This window comes from Pyxicephalus adspersus, chromosome Z, assembly GCF_032062135.1.
Source record: "Pyxicephalus adspersus chromosome Z, UCB_Pads_2.0, whole genome shotgun sequence".
Classification (NCBI taxonomy): Eukaryota; Metazoa; Chordata; class Amphibia; order Anura; family Pyxicephalidae; genus Pyxicephalus; species Pyxicephalus adspersus.
In genome coordinates this window covers 73,830,461-73,850,360 of record NC_092871.1, presented here as the reverse complement: position 1 = coordinate 73,850,360, position 19,900 = coordinate 73,830,461, and the positions used below count along the sequence as shown (strand labels likewise).

The following is a 19,900-nucleotide window of genomic DNA, read 5'->3' as shown; positions in this document are numbered from 1 at the left end:
TACTGCTTTTATTCCTTATCTGTACTCTAATTTCACCATTTCTCAGTCCATCCAGCGGCCTCCATTTAAAACTGATACACTTATCGGTACTTGAAACTGTAATGTTCAAGACTGGTGGAAACTCTATATAAAACAAAAAAAATCATTTGTTAAAAAAAATCAGAACAATATGGTATTGTACTGCAGCTTACCATCTAACTAACAAAACTCCACAATTGCTTACTGAAGATAAAATAAGAATCTACAGAAAAACAGAAAAACATTTGCGGCTGTCACCCACCATGGTTGGAAAAGCACTCCCTATTCTTTTTTTAAATGAAAATTTTTATGGTAAAATTTTAAAAGTGTTATGGTTTTTACAAAAAGAAAATAATATAGACATTAGTACACATATTGTCAAATATACACAATCAGGTCCTAATAGTATAAACCAGTTATCCAAAAATTGTACAAACATGCCACTGTAGAAATAACGAGTACAGAATTAGTCATGACAGGGGATTAACAATTTTGGGGAACAATTTTGAACCAATTTTTTGTTGACCTAAATTTTAAGTACACTAAAATAGGTATGCTGATTCTGAAAGTGCAGTTAGTTTTCTTCTATAACAGCAGGTATTTTCTCTACCGCTTATTCTAATGTGATTACTGTAGCGTGAATTTGTTTAGGCTATTCATTTACACGCAAGACAGTGTGGTCAGAGGTTGTGCGCTGCTCTACGTAGTGAATAAGCAAAATTTATTTTTCTACTTACACACGTATTTCCTTTCTTTCAGATCATGTCTGGCTCTGCTGTTTCTCATCCTAAGTGCCTAAACAACACTGAATAATTTTGTTATATCTGTGGCAGTTTCACCATTCCCAGTCAAAGGGCAAACATCAGCACATTTGTGGAGCAAGCCTATTTGGCTCATTTCAAAGTTAAACTTGGTGATCAAGTTAAGCCTTCGGCCCCTTATGAGGTGCACAAACAGTGTGTCAAGGGTTTACAAATGTAAAGAGAACACGTGATAAGATGCCATTTGGTATACCTATGGTTTGGTGAGAGCCAGGAGATCATTTCAGTGACTGGTACTATTGTATAGTGAAAACTTCAGGATATAACAAAAAAAATAAATGTAACAGAGTATCCTAGTCTACCATCGGCTATACGCCCAGTGGCTCATTCAGATGAAATCCTAGTGCTGGTTTTCATTACACTACCCTCTCCTGAAGAATATGATTATTGTGATGAACTAGGTGACAAGAATGAAAAGTTTTGAAATTGAAGAGGTTTGTAAGGGATATGATCAGCTTGAGTTGAGTGATTTGGCATGTGATTTGGGACTATAGAAGAAGGCTTCAGAACCCCTAGCATCAATACTGCGTGAGAAAAACTTACTTGAAAAAGGAACAAAGGTATCGCACTTGCAAACCAGGGAAATTGCATTTCTGCAGTACTTTAGAATTGACAGTAGCTTTGTGTATTGCCATAACATACCTAGTTTAATGGAGGAGTTGGGAATTCCAATCTATAACTCAACTGAATGGCGACTATTCATTGATAAAAATGTGAGGAACTAAAGCCTTTTTTTTTTACACAATCACTTCATTTCAGGGGCTCAAAAGTAATTGGACAAATTAAAATTAATGCTCAAAATAAAATTTTTTATTTCTAAAACTTGGTTGAAAAACCTTTTCTAGCAATGACAGCCTGTAGTGTTGAACTCATGGACATCACCAGATGCTGGGTTTCCTCCTTTTTAATGCTCTGCCAGGCCTTTACTGCAGCCGCTTTCAGTTGCCGTTTGTGGGCCTTTCTGTCCGAACATTAGTCTTCAACAAGTAAAATGCATGATCAATTGAGTTCAGATCAGGTGACTGACTTTGCCATTCAAGAATATTCCACTTTTTTGCTTTAATAAACTCCTGGGTTGCTTTGGCTGTATGTTTTGGGTCATTGTCCATCTGTAATATGAAACACCTCCAATCAATGTGACTGCATTTAGCTGGATTTGAGCAGACAGTATGTCTCTGAACACCTCAGAATTAATTCGGCTGCTTTTGTCCTGTGTCACTTCATGGATAAACACTAGTGTCCCCGTGCCACTGGCAGCCATGCACGCCCAAGCCATCACACTGCCTCCGCCATGTTTTACAGATGATGTGGTATGCTTTGGATCATGAGCTGTTCCACGCCTTCTCCATACTTTTTTCTTGACATCATTCAGGTAAAGGTTGATCTTGGTTTCATCTGTCCAAAGAATGTTTTTCCAGAACTGTGCTGGCTTTTTCAGATGATTTTTTTTAGCAATGTCCAATCTAGCCTTTCTATTATTGAGGCTTATGAGTGGCTTGCATCTTGCAGCGCACCCTCTGTATTACTTTCATGCAGTCTTCTCTTTATGGTAGACTTGGATATCGACACGCCTACTTCCTGGAGAGTGTTGTTCACTTGGTTGGCTGTTGTGAAGGGGTTTCTCTTCACCATGGAAATGATTCTGCGATCATCAACCACTGTTGTCTTCCGTGGACGTCCAGGTCTTTTGTGGTTGCCGAGTTAACCGGTGCTTTGTTTCTTTCTCATGATGTACCAAACTGTAGATTTTGCCTAATATTGTAGCAATTTCTCGGATGGGTTTTTTCTGTTTTTACAGCTTATGGATGGCTTGTTTCATCTTCATGGAGAGCTCCTTTGACATGTTGTCTGTTCACAGCAAAATCTTCCACATACAAGCACCCCTCCCTCAAATCAACTCAAGGCCTTTTATCTGCTTAATTGATAAGGACATAACAAAGGAATTGCCCACACCAGCCCATGAAATAGCCTTTGAGTCAATTGTCCAATTACTTTTGAGCCCCTGAGATGAAGTGATTGTGTAAAAAAAGGCTTTAAGCTACGTACACACTTCCAATTATTATCGTTGGAAAACGAACGACGAATGATCCTGCACGATATCTACGAACGATCGTATAGCACCGATCCTGCACATAGAGATAACGACACGATCGTTCATAGATATTGTACACACAATAGATACGATTGTTTGAGCGATAGAGGAACTATGTGCACGACAGAAAGTGAACGAACGTTCGTTCATTACGCATGCTCAGACCATGGACGATCAACGAACGATCGTACACACGAACGATGGTCAACGATCGTCGTCCAATCCGATCCGCTGGTCCGGTCGTTCGTTTCCAACGACTTTCCTCGTTCGTCGGCGTCGTTGGTTACTTTTTTTACGAACGATTTTTGCCCAATCGATCGTTCGTCGTTCATTTTGAACGATAAAAATTGGAAGTGTGTACGCACCTTTAGTTCCTCACATTTTAATGCAATCTTTTTGTTCAACCCACTGAATTAAAGCTGAAAGTCTGCAGTTCGACTGCATCTGAGTTGTTTCATTTAAAATTAATTGTGGAAATCAAAAATTAGAAAAAAGTTGTTTCTGTCCAAATATTTATGGACCTTAACTGTATTTTAATGCACCAGAAAAGTGTGAAACCAGCTTGGATGACTTACTGACCATGTAAAAGTTAATGATACTAAATCAATGAACAGCAGGAAAACATATGACATCACTTTTGAAGACTGTAGAGATGCAGCTTAATGGAGATAAATTAGCTCAGGAGGTGCATATTAACTGAAAGATTGAAAGCTACTCTGCTATGTGGCTTCCTTCTTATCTATCTAGCCACTGTCATAAAATAAAAATTTTCCCGAAATTCCTGTTTAAATCTGAAGAAAATATTTATATCAAGAAACCAAAAACACAGCTGTTTGCTTCTTTAAAAATGAGGAGGCTCCCTCTCCCTTAAATGAGATAGTCAGCTCATTTTTATGCCAGTGCAGGGGTACTTTTATCTAAATAAATAACTTCAAAAAGAGGGAGTACCTTTACCTTTCCTTTACTGGAGTCCACATCTTGAAACAGTGTGCTGATGGGGTCAGCAGCCTAATTACTTTAAATATAGAACTATTAATATTGTTTTAAATTTGTATACACTGCACACAGAAACACAGAATTTCTTACATGAGAAAAAATAGGATGAAAAGTAAAATATGGAATTTTATTTTAATGTCTCAGTGTCCTTTAAAATCAATCTGTTTACCTAGCTCTTTCATTGTGCTTCCTTCTATTTCAGCAGGTAAACTTTCTTTCACAGAGTTCTTGGCATACACAAAGAATCTGTAGGTATCTTTAGAACTCATGTTATAAAATGTCCAGTTTTGTTGATTTGGATCATTGATCGTTTGAAGTAAAAATGAGTCAGTATGATCTTTATTCACTGGAAGATAAATGGAAAATATTAGTGTATGCAACAATAAGTAGTCTTAAATGATACACACTTACTAAATAAACTCCATGCCTGATTTTCAACCTTGCAGTAATTGAAATCTGGTATGAACAGCCTAGTGCACATAAACATACATTGAAATACATGTTTTACCTTACAAGGAATTTACAATGAGAACATCTTCCCCTTATCTCCCAACATTTACTTAGGGTAACATTCTGTTATTCTGTATCTGATGGGATGTCTAAAATAGGTCACAAGAAAGAGGGGCACGCAAAACAAAGAAACACTCAAAGAAAATAATGTGAATAAATAATAATCATACCGCTGCCTGCATTACATTACATCCAAGGCTGGTATATACACTCAAAGATGTTTATTTTTTAACACAGACATACAGAGAAATAGGAGCAATCATCTCTATGTCTATGGAAATAGTGAAGCACTTTTAATCCAATTGATTAAATGAAAAGACAAAAGGAATATGAGCAGTCTAGATCCACAGAAAATCGGTGGTTAGCTGTCCAAGATGTCTGGAACAACCTACCTGCCAAGTTCCTTAAAAAATAAAAGCAATAGGTGCTCATACCAAATAATGGTTTGATTTAGATATGTCTCCTGTTTATTCACTTTGCATTGTTAAGCATTCCTAGTTTACAGTATTTTTTACACCTGCCTAAATCTTTTTCACAGTACTACACACATATATATATATATATATATATATACATATATATATATATATATATATATATATATCTATATATATATCAATCAGAGTATTTGGCTCTTTACCTATTTACCCATAATTACATCTACAATGTAAGGCCTACCTTCACCCATATTCACATGTACAAATAAATCTGCTAAATTTCTTAATTTTTAATTTAATATAGACTCAACATCAAAAGTTTCAGTTCATGAGAGCTTAAATTTCAACCAAATCTTGGTTGGAATGCTCCCTAATATTTAATATGTGAATTAACACTAGCATATTCCAACATAATCTTTGTATTTTATTTGCTTACATCCCAAAAGGTTATGTTTTGATGAGTGTTTGTCAACTGCATATTAAGAAACTTTTTAGAAAAGTTACTAAATACTCCTAGGTGCATAGCAGTTGAAAATGGGCACTTGGGAGCATTCAGAGGCCTTTTCTAAAGCATTTGGAAGTAGCATTAGGGGCAGATTGGCCTCACTCTTCATGAAGTACTTCAAAAATGCACTGCAACCACCCCCAACCCCAAGAAATTTATCCTGGTAGGTTGTTTTGTTTCTAAATGGTTAAGGAGGCCCATAAAAACACAAGGGACTAAAATCAACATTGTATTGTGCCTCTACAAAAGACATAATACAGACCTCAAAATAGGTCTAGTAGTTCACTGCTGTAGGAGACAGTGGGCCTGATTTATGAAAGCTCACCAAGGCTGGAGTTAATACACTTTCATCAGTGAAGCTGGGTGATCCAGCAAACCTGGAATTTATTTCTTCAAATTATTTGCTATTTGCTTTCCCAGGTTTGCTGGATCACCCAGCTAAACTGATGAATGCATATCCTCTCCAGCCTTAGTGAGATTTTATAAATCAGGCCCAGTATGTCATACTCTGGACATACTACAGAAGCTGGCTTACAGATACTTTATACATGAATACTACCAATTCTACTATTGACTGGGTTCTTAGGGCCCCATGACGAGTACCAAAAGGCTGTATGATGCACCAGCGGACTGAACTTTAAACTTTGTGTAGAAAAAAGAAAGGACATTATCAAATAATCATTTGTAAAATAGGTAAAACACTAATAAATGCTGCTCATTGAGTAATTTACCCACAAGCCACAAATCTAAATCAGATCTGATCTTATCCATACTAGAAAATAAATAAGAGGCTATGTACATACGTGCAATAATTGTGGTTGAAAAGGATCCTTCATGATCCTTTCCAACTATTACCGACTGCATGATGCATGAACTAGTGCTGTACATTCAGCACCGTTCTGCTCTATTAAGAGCTGAGGGGGAGAATGACAGAGTGGCACCCCGCTGCGCTCTCTCCCCATTCACTTACATTATGATTGTTCGTTGTCCATCGTATGTGGATCCGCCAGGACAGTCGTTCGGACGATGGGTGAAAAACACTGTACACACAGCAGATTCTTGTTCGATATCGTCCTTGAGCCGATTATCAGACAAGAACCATTGCACGTGTGTACCCAGCCTTGGGAATAACAGATTGTAAATTTGCAAATTAATTATTACTTGGAGTATTGCCATCAATTTATAATATAGACAGCCTGAGACATGAAGTTATGGTTATGCACTAAATGTGATAAACCAGAGAACTACAAAGAATATGCTCTATTTTGACTTGTACAGAGGTCCACACCTTGGTTAGAATCAAAATGAGCTTTACTAAAATTAAACTCTGCCTAGAAATACCATATGCTACTACAAACGTAAGTATTGCAAATTTATTAAGAGTCCATTGCTCAAATTTTGTTGGTTAACTTACCCAAGTGATGAGAAATCTTGTACCCAGTTAAGATTCCATTAGGGTGTTCAGGAGGTCCCCAAAACAGAGCAAGAGATGTATCAGACAGACGCTCAACACGTAATCCAGAAGGTGGGCTGGGAACTGCATATAATACCAAAAAGATGTATATTTTACAAGTTTTTAAGATTTGTAATAATTCATGTTAATTTATTTGTAAATATCATATGAAGAAATACCTTCAAATTCACTGTTTGATTTAAGTTCATGTTGGGCATTTTTAAACTGTTGACTGATTTACTTTATGGAAAAACTGCTGCTCCAGGTTTTAGTCAGTACTGTAGTCGGTACATATACTTGAAAGCCTGGGCACTTGCTCATTTGATTTCAGCTGAAAGGGAGGTGCAGAGTTTAGAATAACCTATTCTTCCCTTCAGCAGAGATCATGTGACCAAGACAATTGACCTTAAAGTACATAAACAAAGAATGAAGAAAAAATGAAAGTAATTTTTTCCAGGAATTAAACAAAATTTTACCCTAAATATCATCTTTTTTTTTATCATGTTGCCCCTAAGCCAGGAAGTGCCATAAATAAAAATGTTGATCACCAGATAGATAAATAAACTTCCTTCTTTTCCATACATGTTCTGCTTTTCCTATCATGTTCCTGTGAGCTACACTAGTTCAGTCAGGACATGATGCATACAGTATATGTATTTTTTTTCATTTGTTGTAAACTTCCTGAACAATCATCATTTCAGTAAACAGCAAAGTAAATAATTGTTAGGGGGAAGCTAAATCACATAATAAATCAAAGCTACTGTGAATACCAAATAATAATAAAAAAATGTAGGCATTTTCTATATTTATGTTTGCCTTAACAAGTTCATCTTTTTGCAAACAAACTTCACTAGCTCTACTTTAATTCAAGGTAATTCATAGGCATGAGTGGTTTGGAAACAAAGTCCTAGCAGCCAGGCTGCAGACAGGGTGTGAGGTGGAAGTCATCTTTGGATATATGTATGGACCTTCAGTGGAGATGGCACAGCTAAATGGAATTAGGAGGAGTGCTGGGAATTATGGTAATAAATCTTTAAAATTTACCTCTTAAAGAATATATTAAAACTATCATACTTATCATATTTCACAAACACATTTGCCCTAAAGGCAACCTGTACTATGGAAAAAATGAGGAAGCATGAAGAAAATGAAGCATGTATAGAAGTTTGATATAATATAATAAATAAAAAAAGTTGTTGAGGCCTGGAGTGCAGTGATTCCTTTTATATTCTGACTGATTTCTTGATGGGTAAAACCAAGCCCAGCACATGGGAATATTGCAGCACAGTGAGCCACTAATCTTCAGTGGTGTATATCTATCTATATACTTATATATATAAGTATTATTAAATATATTAAATATATATATATATATTTATTTATTTTTTTTACGGAGGTGGAATGGTAATTGGCACTGCCATCTTTCTTTAAATGCTAGCTACCAGGCTGAGTTTGGATGGCAACTGGCATTTCATGAATGAGTTTCTACATATGCAGCATTTCTAAATACTTTCTCCTGCCTGCCACAATGCAGTGTTCAGTGCTCGAATTTGGTCTAAGCACTGTCACAATGAGCCAAGAGGGCATGCTACAAAATATAAACCTATGATTTTAAAAAAGGCATGTGATTTTTGTAGGGATATGCACAACTTAATAAAAGGGAGGAAGAAGGATAAATATAAGTTACAGAACTCTACACACCCGAGAATGGCTTTCTTTACAAACAAAGGCTTCAGTTTTGCAAGTGCAAAGCAGTCATCTGTAGCATGCAATATAGTTTACTAAGTAATGTCTATGGCTTAGTGGTTGGGATATACTTTATACCTAATTAAACAGAATTTATTGTAGCCAGATTAATCAGTTGTCTTGTGCATCTGGTAAAAATACAGCCTTGGTTTATGTTCGTGTGCTGTCTAGTTACTATTACACTCCACTGCTACATTAGGTTTATTAAGCAGATCATGCTATATTTGCATATGCACTGGTCTGTATATTTTCAGGCTTAAACTTAGAGCCACATTTTACCACATGCTGATGTATTGCATTTCCATGTTGTGGGATGGAAAATAGTCAATTAGCTTCTTGGGGCTTGGTAGCTATCCTGCTACTTGTATCTGTGGAAACTTACCTCCTTCCTCTGTTCTGATGGTCTTTATCTCACTTTCCGAGCCCTCACCTTTACCATTGAGCACATGAACTGTGACTGAATAATTGGTGAAAGGCTTTAGACCATTGATGTTTGCATGGGTAGCATTACCATACACAGTTATCTTATGTGTATGTTTCTCATTTTGAGCACCATATCGGACCTGTGAAATAAAATAAGACAGGTTTGTAATAATAATAATATTTGAAGCACAAAAAAAAACTTGAATCCTCAGTGTCCAGGCCCTGTTTTATACCAATGAACCTAATTTTTGATGTTTGAATGAATGTACACTACAGACCTGTTCAAGATTTTCCTTTATTCTTACCTAAACATATGCCCACACATTTTCTCATTGTGGGCACATACTCTACCTATATATATAGGACAGGTCACTATAGAACAGGAAATGTGTTGGAACTAAATTGCACATATAATGAGCAGTTAAAGCACTAGCCTTTAATATTTTCCCATACACCACAAAAATTCCAAGAGCAGCCTTAACTCACCACAAATCCTTTCAGGTGACCATTTAATCCTTCCTTCTGAACAGGCAACCATGCCACTTTTATTGTACTATCATTAACAGCTTCTAAACCAACATTTTCAGGGATAATTTTGGGATCTGTATAAGAAAAAAGAAATGATGATTTTATATTTATATACACAGAAACATATTAAAGTGGACTGAGATGAAGAACAAAGAGCATTAAACCAATTTTTTGAGGGAGTCTCTCTCTTTTGGACCGTATTCTTCAGTTCAAATTTGAAGTACAATTTTGTACATAATAATGCGGGGTCTATTTATTAATGATAAGATTCACCATGGGAAAATAGAATTAAACAACATTTTATCATTGGAAATGTTCTCATTTTGCACAATATTGAAACTATTATTGGTTTTCACTCTCTGGGAGAATGTATATTTTAAGCCGTTTGCTTTTTTTAATGGCGAGTGCTGAACACATATATTTTTATTCTAATTTTACAGCTTCCACATACCTACCCCCCAAGAAAACAACATGGCATGCCAAGCATGTGAGCTTGTATTATCATTGCAAGAGACCAGTAAGAACGCTCCTCTAATATTTGGATAAAAGCCTACCTGCCCTTCAGCATTGGTTGTGTGCTTTGAGAGGTGTTCCCCCCAAAAAAGCAGAACTCTGGGATGGAGTTTGGACAATGTCCAAATATCTGCCAGTATGTATAAAACATACATTTAGTGCTTCAAAGACAGGGATTTTTACAGGACAAATTTTGAAATGCAGATTATGTACAATAAAAAAATGCAACATTCACAATAAACACTTGCAGTTTGCCTATCTTGGCATATCAATGATTTATCTATATTTGCTCCCATGAAGAAAACAGATTATTCATATGGATACCCCTACATACAACCATACATTATTGTATATGTAGTAATCAGCAATATTTACAATCATTCTTGGCAACTCAGCATCATTCAAGATTTGGTAAAAAGTACTTTTTCCAACACTGCTTTAACCATTAGCACAGTGGGTTGAATCCCCAGAGGGCTCCCAATGCAGCCAAACAGCAACATGTAAATTGTCAGGAAAGATGAATCTATACCATTGTCAATACATAGTACAGGTATTACAAAAGAACATAAATGATAAATGACATAAATATCATACTTACCTTTATTATTCTATTTACTTCTCTTTAAAGATATACATTAGCTCCTATTTTCCTCTCGAGAAAGCAGTGATGCAAACTGTAAAACGCGTTGAGGTTTTCTAAAGGGCAAACAACCCCAATGAAACTGGTTCTAAGAAGAACTTAGGGCATCTATAGGTTGTTTTATTCTTGGATATGATATATGGATCAATCATTGATATGCAAAGATTGGCAAATTGCAAATGTTTATTGTGAATATTACATCTTTTTATTGTAAATAAGTAATAAATTGCATTTTGCATTTGTCCTATAAACATCCCTGTCTTTGAAGCATTAAATTGTTTTTGTGTTTTATATAGTGTTTTATATAGTTAGTGCACCATTCTAGGTGCTGAATAATTTTTAATGAGACATGTCGTAAATACAAATACAGTACATACAGACATATGAATATCCATCACAGTTTATACAGTATCGATTGGCAGTAAATTGAATACTCAACAACAATCTGATAATGTAGGTAATATCTCAACACAGTTTTTTTAAAAAAAACTTTATTTTAGAATGAAAAAGACAGGTTAGAAAAAAAGTAGGAATATAGAAAACAAGATTCGAGATGGGGATGGGGAGATTAAGGGTTACCTGGGAAGTCTACTGATTTCTCTCAGAAGTGCATTACATGAAGCTATAGAGAAAGTTCTTTGTGACAACAACGAGCTGTATTCTGTTTTAGTGCTGAACCGTATCCAGTTAAACCATGTCTGTAAGAATTTCTCAGTGTTTCTGTCTCCATTCACCATCAATTCTTCCATAGTATAAATTTCTGCAAATCGCCAGCTGTCGGACAGGTATCTCTTTTCCAACATACTGGTGAACATGCCTTTGAAGGATTCAATAGATGGGGTACCAGGAATCGTTTCAGAGTAAAATTTTGTATATGTAAAAGAGCAAGCTCAGGTTTCCCAGGGATATTGACCTCAGTGAGTTTATGGGTTGTTCCAAAAAGTGGTTAGTTAGATGTGGAGCACTGTGCCAGGTGCAGCATGGCATTTCCAACAAACAGGTTGGTCTTGCCTGAGGGAAGATCTTTGCCAGCTTCGTAGGTGTTCTGTACCATGTGTTAACAGTTTATAGTTGTTTTCTTGCTTATTATTAATATTAATAATATTGGTATTAAAAAACAGGATTTATATAGCGCCTACATATTATGCAGTGCTGTATATTAAACAGGGGTTCCAAATGACAGACGAATACAGACAGTGACACAGGAGGTAAGCATTTATGACCAAAGGGCAACATGAGATCCTGTTGTGAGTTAGTAAATGTTATGCCCAGGCCCTTCTCCCATTTATTCACAAAGTATGGTTTATAGAGAGATGGTGTTGTTAGTAGGTTCTGGTATGCATATGACAATGTTTCTCTTAGTGGACCAGCTGTCTTTCATATAGTTTCAGTGGGAAGCAAAGGTCTGCTAAATTGTCCCGGGTGTGGTAACGATCAGGTAGATATGTGAATTGTGCAAAACACCCTATGGAGGGAACTCCTCATTTATCTGCAAAGTATGGACAGGTATCCAGTTCCCCTCATGTATGAAATCATGTGCCACAGAAACTTCCTGATGTAACCAAAATCGAAAGACTGGATCCACTATTCCTGCAGGAAAATTTTGATGCGTGATAGTGGGAGATAGAGGGGATGGATACGCTGTGGGGGACTGGGATCGGAAGTATTAAGCAGTCGAGGGGGCCATGCCAACATCTCTATAGATGTCCCTGCTATCACCTCTTCTAACTGCACCCATAAATTTGTGTGCTTATTTGTGCACCAGTCTAGAAGCCTAGCTAAGTGTACTGCCTCCTGGTATAGCATTGGGTCTGGAAAGGCTATTCCATTTTTCGGGTTAAGCAGTCTCCAAATTTTTAAACTGAGTCTTGGTGTATTTTGTTGCCAGACAAATTTTGAAAATTCTGTATGGAACCGTGAGATATTATAGGAAGGTGCATGGACTGGCAGTGCTTTTAAAAGATACAGAAGTCTAGCCATCACATTTATTTTTAAGATATTGCACCTGCCAAACCATGTAAAGGCTAACTGTCTCCTCTTTTATTTTAAAATTAATTAAATTTTAATAATTGTAGTAGCTTCGCTGGGATCTGAGTTTCAAATATTTATTGGATGACTTGGCCCATTTAAAAGGAAAATTAGGTTGTTATGTCCTGAGTATTTCAGCAGAGAGAGATACATTAAGTGTCTCAGATTTTTAAAGATTTATTTTGCAGTTTGACAGTTCCGTGAGTTGTCTGTTTGACAGTTCTGTTGTGTTGTTTTTCTAAGACAGGGGTGCCCAACCTACGGTTGGCAGGCCGCATCCGACCCTATGCTTGTTCCCTTTTCAAATTAATGGCTAGGTGAAGACCAGGGTCCCAAAATTGAGTTTGCATGTTGGGGACCCCCTGAAGGCCACTCTAATGGCAATGAACAGTAGGGTACTGCCAATTGTCTGTGCTCTCTGGTGCCCCCTAAAGTTCACAAAACTTCAAAGCTGCGTGTTCAGGTTGATGGTGAGGTTGCAGCACGCTTACCCTACCTCTTGCCATGGAACCTTGTCTAGGAAGAGACGCTCAGTACTGCTCACTACCGCCTGGATTCAAATCTGCAGACGTTGCGATGTGAGTAACTGAGCAGCTGGCGAGCTGCCTGGTACACGTAGCTGGACAGTTAGCTTCTGTGACCCTTGATGTCTCTGGAGCAGAGGAATGTAGGCAACTGGAAATGTGGAAGCCAGTAGATCCCCTCTTTCTTATTAAAATTTTTTACCCATCATAGCATGCTACCATGTCACACATAACTATCCTCTTACTCTCTGAAACCCAGTTATTCTTTATGAAAAGGGAAATGTGACTGCAACTGTAGAACTCCTATAGCTACCTACTCTTAAAATTTCATACTATACCTGTCATACCGTGCTACCGTGTCACACATTACTGGCCACTTACCTTCAGTTATGTAGAATAAGTGGGGGACTCTTGTGGCTATACCCCCCTCACCAAAATCTTATCACTCCTACCATACCATGGTGCCTTGTCACATATAAATGTCCACTTGTTTTGTGAAACCCAAAATTTATTCTAAAATGGGGGAGCTGCAGGTATAATAAAATACCTTTTATTTACCTCTTGTGGCTAACTCCCCATAAAATTTTATTGCTGCAGCACCATCACAAGCTATTATACCATGGCTACCCTGTCACACATATCTGGCCACTTACCTACTGCAAACCCTAATTTCTCAGGACCACAGAGATGCAGGGCCCTGAAGATGTAGTAGTAAGATTATGGAATAGATTATGTAAAAGATTATGGATTTGCCATTTCTTTTATTTGGTGCATGTTACGGTAACTAGAAACATTTCAATTTCACTTCATTTTAAAAATATTCTAGTTTTTTACATCTTTAATGTTTGTTTGCATTGTGGCATGTAAGTGTTATCCCAATGTCAACAGTGGTCCCCAGATAAAAAAAGGTTGGGTACCACTGTGCTAAGAGATTGGGAAGTGTCACAATGGGGCTAGTTATATAGAACAGAAGGTAATCGTCATTTGTTGCCACCTTATGTTCTGTTTTTCTAATCTTTAGGCCAGTACATCATCATTTGAGTTGATGTGCCTTAGAAAGGGTTCAAGTATAAGGATACAAAGTAGTGGGGAAAGGAGGGATCCCTACTTAGTGCAATTCTTTATGAGAAATGGACTTGATAGTTACCCATTGACCCGGACTCGAGCAGAATACAGCACCTGAATCCATAATAGGAGTCAAGTAGGAAGGCCGATATGTCAGAGTGGCACGGCGAAAGGCCCAATCCACCGTCAAATGCCTTTTTTGCATACGTGAAAAGCAACTTGAACAGGATTTTATGAGTGTTAGTGCATTCTAGGAGGTTTAAGGTACGTATGAATATTCCTTCAGGTCCGATTCAATCTTGTCACAATACACGTACATCGAGTAGTGACTCGCCATGACATTGTTTTGGAGGCACACTGAGTCATCTCATTGAGACAGATACAGGTGCACAGTCAAAGAAGGAGATCCCATATCAGATTTTAGCTTTTAAGGGTATAGAAATGTGTTTTACTAAGATCAAAATCTATCCTAGAATATGATTTATGTGCTGTGGGATAGTAGGTGTTATCCCTGTCTACTGGGAGTTGTATTTTCCAAAAATCTACTAATTTAAGTATGCAGAAGGGATTTAGTCTCTTGTGTAATGCAAATGGTAGATGGGAAGTCCCCTTAAATACATCCTATGCTGGGTTTAGTACTATGGTAATTTCTCTGCCCCAAATGACTGCTCCTGAACCAATCTCTTCAACTAAGATCAACAGGCTTTCTAGCCTGGTTGATAACTGTTTTGTATTAGGGAGGTATACATATCTTAACATAAATGTTTGAGTGTGTATTCTCCCTGAACAATAAAGAACCTCCTTTCCAGATCTGTACGTAGAGAAATGAGGTTCCATGACATTGACATTGCCAATATATTGGTAAATATTGGCTTAGCCATTTAATATATATTGCTAGAGCCAATAAAATGAGGTAATGTGATATGCTATTTGGAATTTCCGGTTACGTAGGTGTGGAAAGTGTCGTGGCAGAATTGTGCCGCTTGCAGAAATGCTACCTGACAATGGGAACAATGAGTTAAGGCCCTTGGTGTTAATGGTGGTGTATTGGAGAGCCATTGCTGGTGTCTAAACCAGTGTTGGAACGGCTACAGGGCAAGTGGGTGTGGTATGTAGCAAGAAAAGAATGTACAGTTCTAAGAAGTAAAAGTACTCGCAGAGAGGGTAATCCAAGGATAACTATGCCACATTCCATTACTATCCACCAAAGATTTAAATACTTGCATATTCTTGTGGGATTTTTTAGGCATGCATTTTCAACCAATAAATACTGTTGATGTTCGAATTCGGGTTGTCCCTATATTCGACCCGAAAATGGCTGTTCGAATTCGGGTAGACCCGAACTGAATTTTGCTGCATTCGACAGCAAAAATTCGGGAGGAAAAAAAAAAAAAAAACGCAGGCAATAGATACTATCTCCATTCATACCTCTACTGCTCTGTGATTGGCTGAGAAATAGGAAACCCTGATGACAGCTCAAGCATCATCAGGGTTTCCCTTTCCTCAGCCAATCACAGAGCAGTAGAGGTATGAATGGAGATAGTATCTCCATTCATCCTCTATTGCCCTCGTATTGCCTCCAGGATCAGTGGAGCAGAGCTGTCAGCATAGTAAAGCTCCGCTGATTGCTCTGCTCCCTGAGTTGCTGAGGAAAGGGAAATCCTGATGATGCCTTTGCTGTGAAGGACTTAAGCTAGAGCCCATTCCATATTTCAAGCCTCATTTTCACTTCCAAGACTTGCCTATTTATTAATAACAACAGCTAGATATACCTCAAACAAGAAAAAAAAAATAAAAGAAAAAACAACTACATTATTATTTCAGTAAGTAAATAGTACATCCAACTTTTTTACACAGAGGTGAACGCCGGTAAGAAATGTACTGTAACCCACTCCTTAGTTATACCTACTAGTGCTGCATTACTTAATCCTTGCTCTCTATACAATAAATACTCCTAAACCGTGCACTGCACATTGTACATGATGTACTCCTGATTATAAATCTGTATGTTAGACACTTCTGACCCTATCATTCTGTATGTTACAAACTCATAATCCTTGCACTAAGTGCTTATTACCCTGTGCATTTCACATTTCTGACCCCTGAATACTGTATAACCTATTACTGACCCGTGCATTCTGTGTGAAACCCACTGCTGATCTATGCATTTTCAGCATTATATACTTCTTACCCCTGCATTCAGAGTATTATGTACACCTTACCCCTGCATTCTGTATGTAAGTTACTCCTTACCTCCTGAATGTTGCGCATTACACACTTCCGGCACATGCATTCGCTTAATTAATACCTTGTTACTGTGTTGTCTGTCATTTAGATACACCAGACCTTTGAATTCACTATGTTACAAACTTTGAGCTGTGTATGCTAAGTACAGGTGACCCCTGTATTCTGTATAATGCAGTTTTGACACACATGTAACTCCCAGACCTCTGCACTTTACATACTTTTAACTCTTTGGACTGTATTTATAAATAATTTTGAGCCTGTGGATTCAGTCCTATTTTTGCTCAGTTTTTTTGCTCAGATTTACTTTTCCTTTGCACTTTAAATTCGCCCATCCAAAATTTGTTACCTATTTTTTAAAATAGCTGGGATTCACTATAGAGGAATTTTCCTGTCAGATGACATTTCACACTGTAGTCAATAGAAAAGTCATAATTTCATAGTTTATAGGGTTAAATTGTCACCACAATTGCTGATGATTTTTGGGAGATCCATAGGACTATGTCTCAAAACAATCATGTATCAAACAAGCATGTGGTTTTGTGCAAAGTTAGCATTAAAATAAAGGTGGGAATTAAAAAAAAATTAAATGTAGGCTATTTCTGGCCACCACATTTTTATGTTAATTGAAAAGCCTCTACATTTAATAGTGTCACCGAAATTGCTGGGGAGTGCATGGGGGACCTATCTAAGCATTTTTAGGCAAAAAAAAAAAAAAAGTTTCTTAGGTATAGGAAAAAAAAAATGTATATGACAATTAAAGGGTACAATAGTATCTAAATGTCTGTCAATAGTATCCTAATAGGTTTTAGCCTAATGTGACACTTTCACACATTCATATATTCTGATTGGAAACCTATTGTATTGTAATGAACTGGGTGACAAAATAATACAATACATATCCCAAAACCATGGTATAAATACCATTAACTAACATTTTATATACCATTAAAAATCCATTGCTATGGATCCCTTCTCTTTTTCTTTGAATGTGCTATCTAGTTTTTAGGTTGGGTGTAGCTGAAGTGGAATAAAGGCAACTAAAAATATGTTACCAAGATGAAGAATTTAGCTGTATGAAATTAAGTAACAACTGTGCTGTGCATAATTAGTTTCTTAAATGCATAAGAGGGAGTACTGCTGAAATTAATCACATAAGGCATATTTCCATTTAAAAACCAACATTAGAACATTATTTCTCCCACTGATGCCACGGATTGTTGGCATTATACATACAAATATTAACCAATCCATGCATGTACACGTGTGACCAAGAACAAGACTTTATGCATGCATGCACAAAAGTGCACACAACTGTGTGTGCGCAGGCACACACACCCTCCTGTGCATGTATGTGTATATGGCAATCATACTTTCCGAGCAGGTGAAGAGTGTGCAGTGGGCAAGAAGAACATGGACAGAAAAGTAACAGCACCAATGAAAGGGTTACATAGAGATACTCACAGTCTTCTCCAGAGTAGCCAGTGAATACATCAGGCTCAGGGCCTTTCCCAAGCTCATTGACAGCCTGGACTTTGATATCATAAGGCACAAATGTATTGGTATCTTCAACAAAGAAATACGGCTCTGTGACCTTCTTCTCTTTCCAATGCTCATTCTGACTTTGCCTTTTCCACTTCACAAGGTAAGCAAAACTGGGTCCATTCCAGTCAATTCCTCTCAAAGGCTGCCAATAAAAAAAGGATAATCAAAAGAATAATATTTGTATTCTTTATTTATACTTGATTTACTTGCAAAAATCATAGTGACTAATATTTTCTTGAAAAGCTGCATTACAAAAAGCAGGTTTGCAGTTATTTGTAGCAAACAGTACTGTGGTTGTGCCTGTGGTTGATTTCTGCTGCCACTTTGCTGGTGTCTGACTGCGTTCTCAATAAATAACCCAACAAATGATGGATTGATGAATACCTTAAAGTAGAGGCAGCATTATGGCTAAAATGTTTAGGACTAATTGGAAATATGAACTCCTGTGTCCTACAGGTCTGCACAAACATGGTGTTCAGAATGCCTCCCAAGTAAGCGAAGCAGATGTCTGTGGTAGAATCATCAAGCATTGTGTCAGAAAACATCTGCCTTGATACACTGATAACCCATGCCACCAAAACAGAAACACTCTGTCCAAGAAGATTTTCAATTTCAAAGTTTTTGCGAGGAAACAAGCAAAGGGAACTACCATGAAGGACATGAGCATAAATCCTCAAATATGTATACAATTGTTTAGAAAGGGACCTTAAATTGAGTGCTAAAATTTGGGTTTAGGACCCTAGGGTCTTCAGTTTCTACTCAAAAAATAACTTCTACTAAAAAGAAAATCTGCACCAAACCAGCTAGAGTTCAGCCGAGGTTTTTCCATGAGTCAAAGAAAGTTGTTATACCTGTGGCAAAAACTCTGGGGGAAGTGGCCAATCTAAACTGAAGAGTCACAAATTGAAAGTGGAATTTACTCACAGCAAAAGCTGGAAAATGCTATTCAGAAAAATAGAAATGTAACAGGAGGAAACCCAAATATCCATTAAGGTCAATAATACTCATTAGTTGGGAAAGGCCATAATACAAGTATACAAAAAGGAATTTAAAACTTAAGTTCCAGAATAGCCTGTACAATTTTAAGTACAGTAAAAAGCGAAGAGGAAAAATTAACTATGAGGTAAACCTGCTTTAATTCATGGCATTGGTGTAAATCCAATGTGTTATCCATCTTCTAAAATTAAGGAAGTTTACCTTTTATAGTAAGGAAGATACTAGAGAATTTGAAGTATATTTTTAATATAGGTATAGTAATATATTTAGTTATAATATATATATATATATATATATATATATATATATATATATATTTATTTTATATAGTTTTATTTAGTTTATATTTTTTATATTCTTTGAACAACTATAGTGGTATTTGCTAGAAAATAATATAAGTGTTAGCATAGTGTAAAGAAAGATCAAAACTGTAAAACAAATATTCATACAATGGAGTAACTGTAGATATATTATACTTGGATTTTCTAAATGCATTTGACACTGAAGCCCACAGATGGTTAATGTGCAAAATAAGGTCCCTAGGTTTGGAAAACTCAATCTTTGAATGGATATAGAACCTGCCAAAAGACCCGATTCAGACATTAGCAACTAAAAAAATATTACTCTGAATGATTTAAGTTTTAAGTCCTAAAACGCCCGATGAGAAAACCTAAAATGAGAAATGTACAGTTGTGTTCAGTGTGTTTGAAAAACAGAACAAATTTCCAAATAAAGCTCAAACTTCCAGACATTGTCCAGAAGAACAGTGTACGTTGATTAAAAAGTTGATCTCAAATGCTTTAAAGTGGCAACCAC

At 36.8% G+C, this 19,900-nt stretch overlaps 1 protein-coding gene across 3 annotated transcripts in view; it reads right to left on the bottom strand.

Annotated features, from left to right (window-relative positions):
* L1CAM (L1 cell adhesion molecule) overlaps positions 1 to 19,900 on the bottom strand; it is a 214,613-nt gene that overhangs the window by 33,484 nt on the left and 161,229 nt on the right. For all 3 annotated transcript variants that reach the window (XM_072431770.1, XM_072431771.1, XM_072431772.1), the window contains 6 exons: positions 18,008 to 18,230; positions 9,488 to 9,603; positions 8,961 to 9,141; positions 6,794 to 6,916; positions 4,097 to 4,273; positions 4 to 123 (listed from right to left, as the gene is read on the bottom strand). In XM_072431770.1, coding sequence (XP_072287871.1) covers positions 4 to 123; positions 4,097 to 4,273; positions 6,794 to 6,916; positions 8,961 to 9,141; positions 9,488 to 9,603; positions 18,008 to 18,230 — 940 coding nt within the window. The remainder of the gene's footprint in view (positions 1 to 3; positions 124 to 4,096; positions 4,274 to 6,793; positions 6,917 to 8,960; positions 9,142 to 9,487; positions 9,604 to 18,007; positions 18,231 to 19,900) is intronic.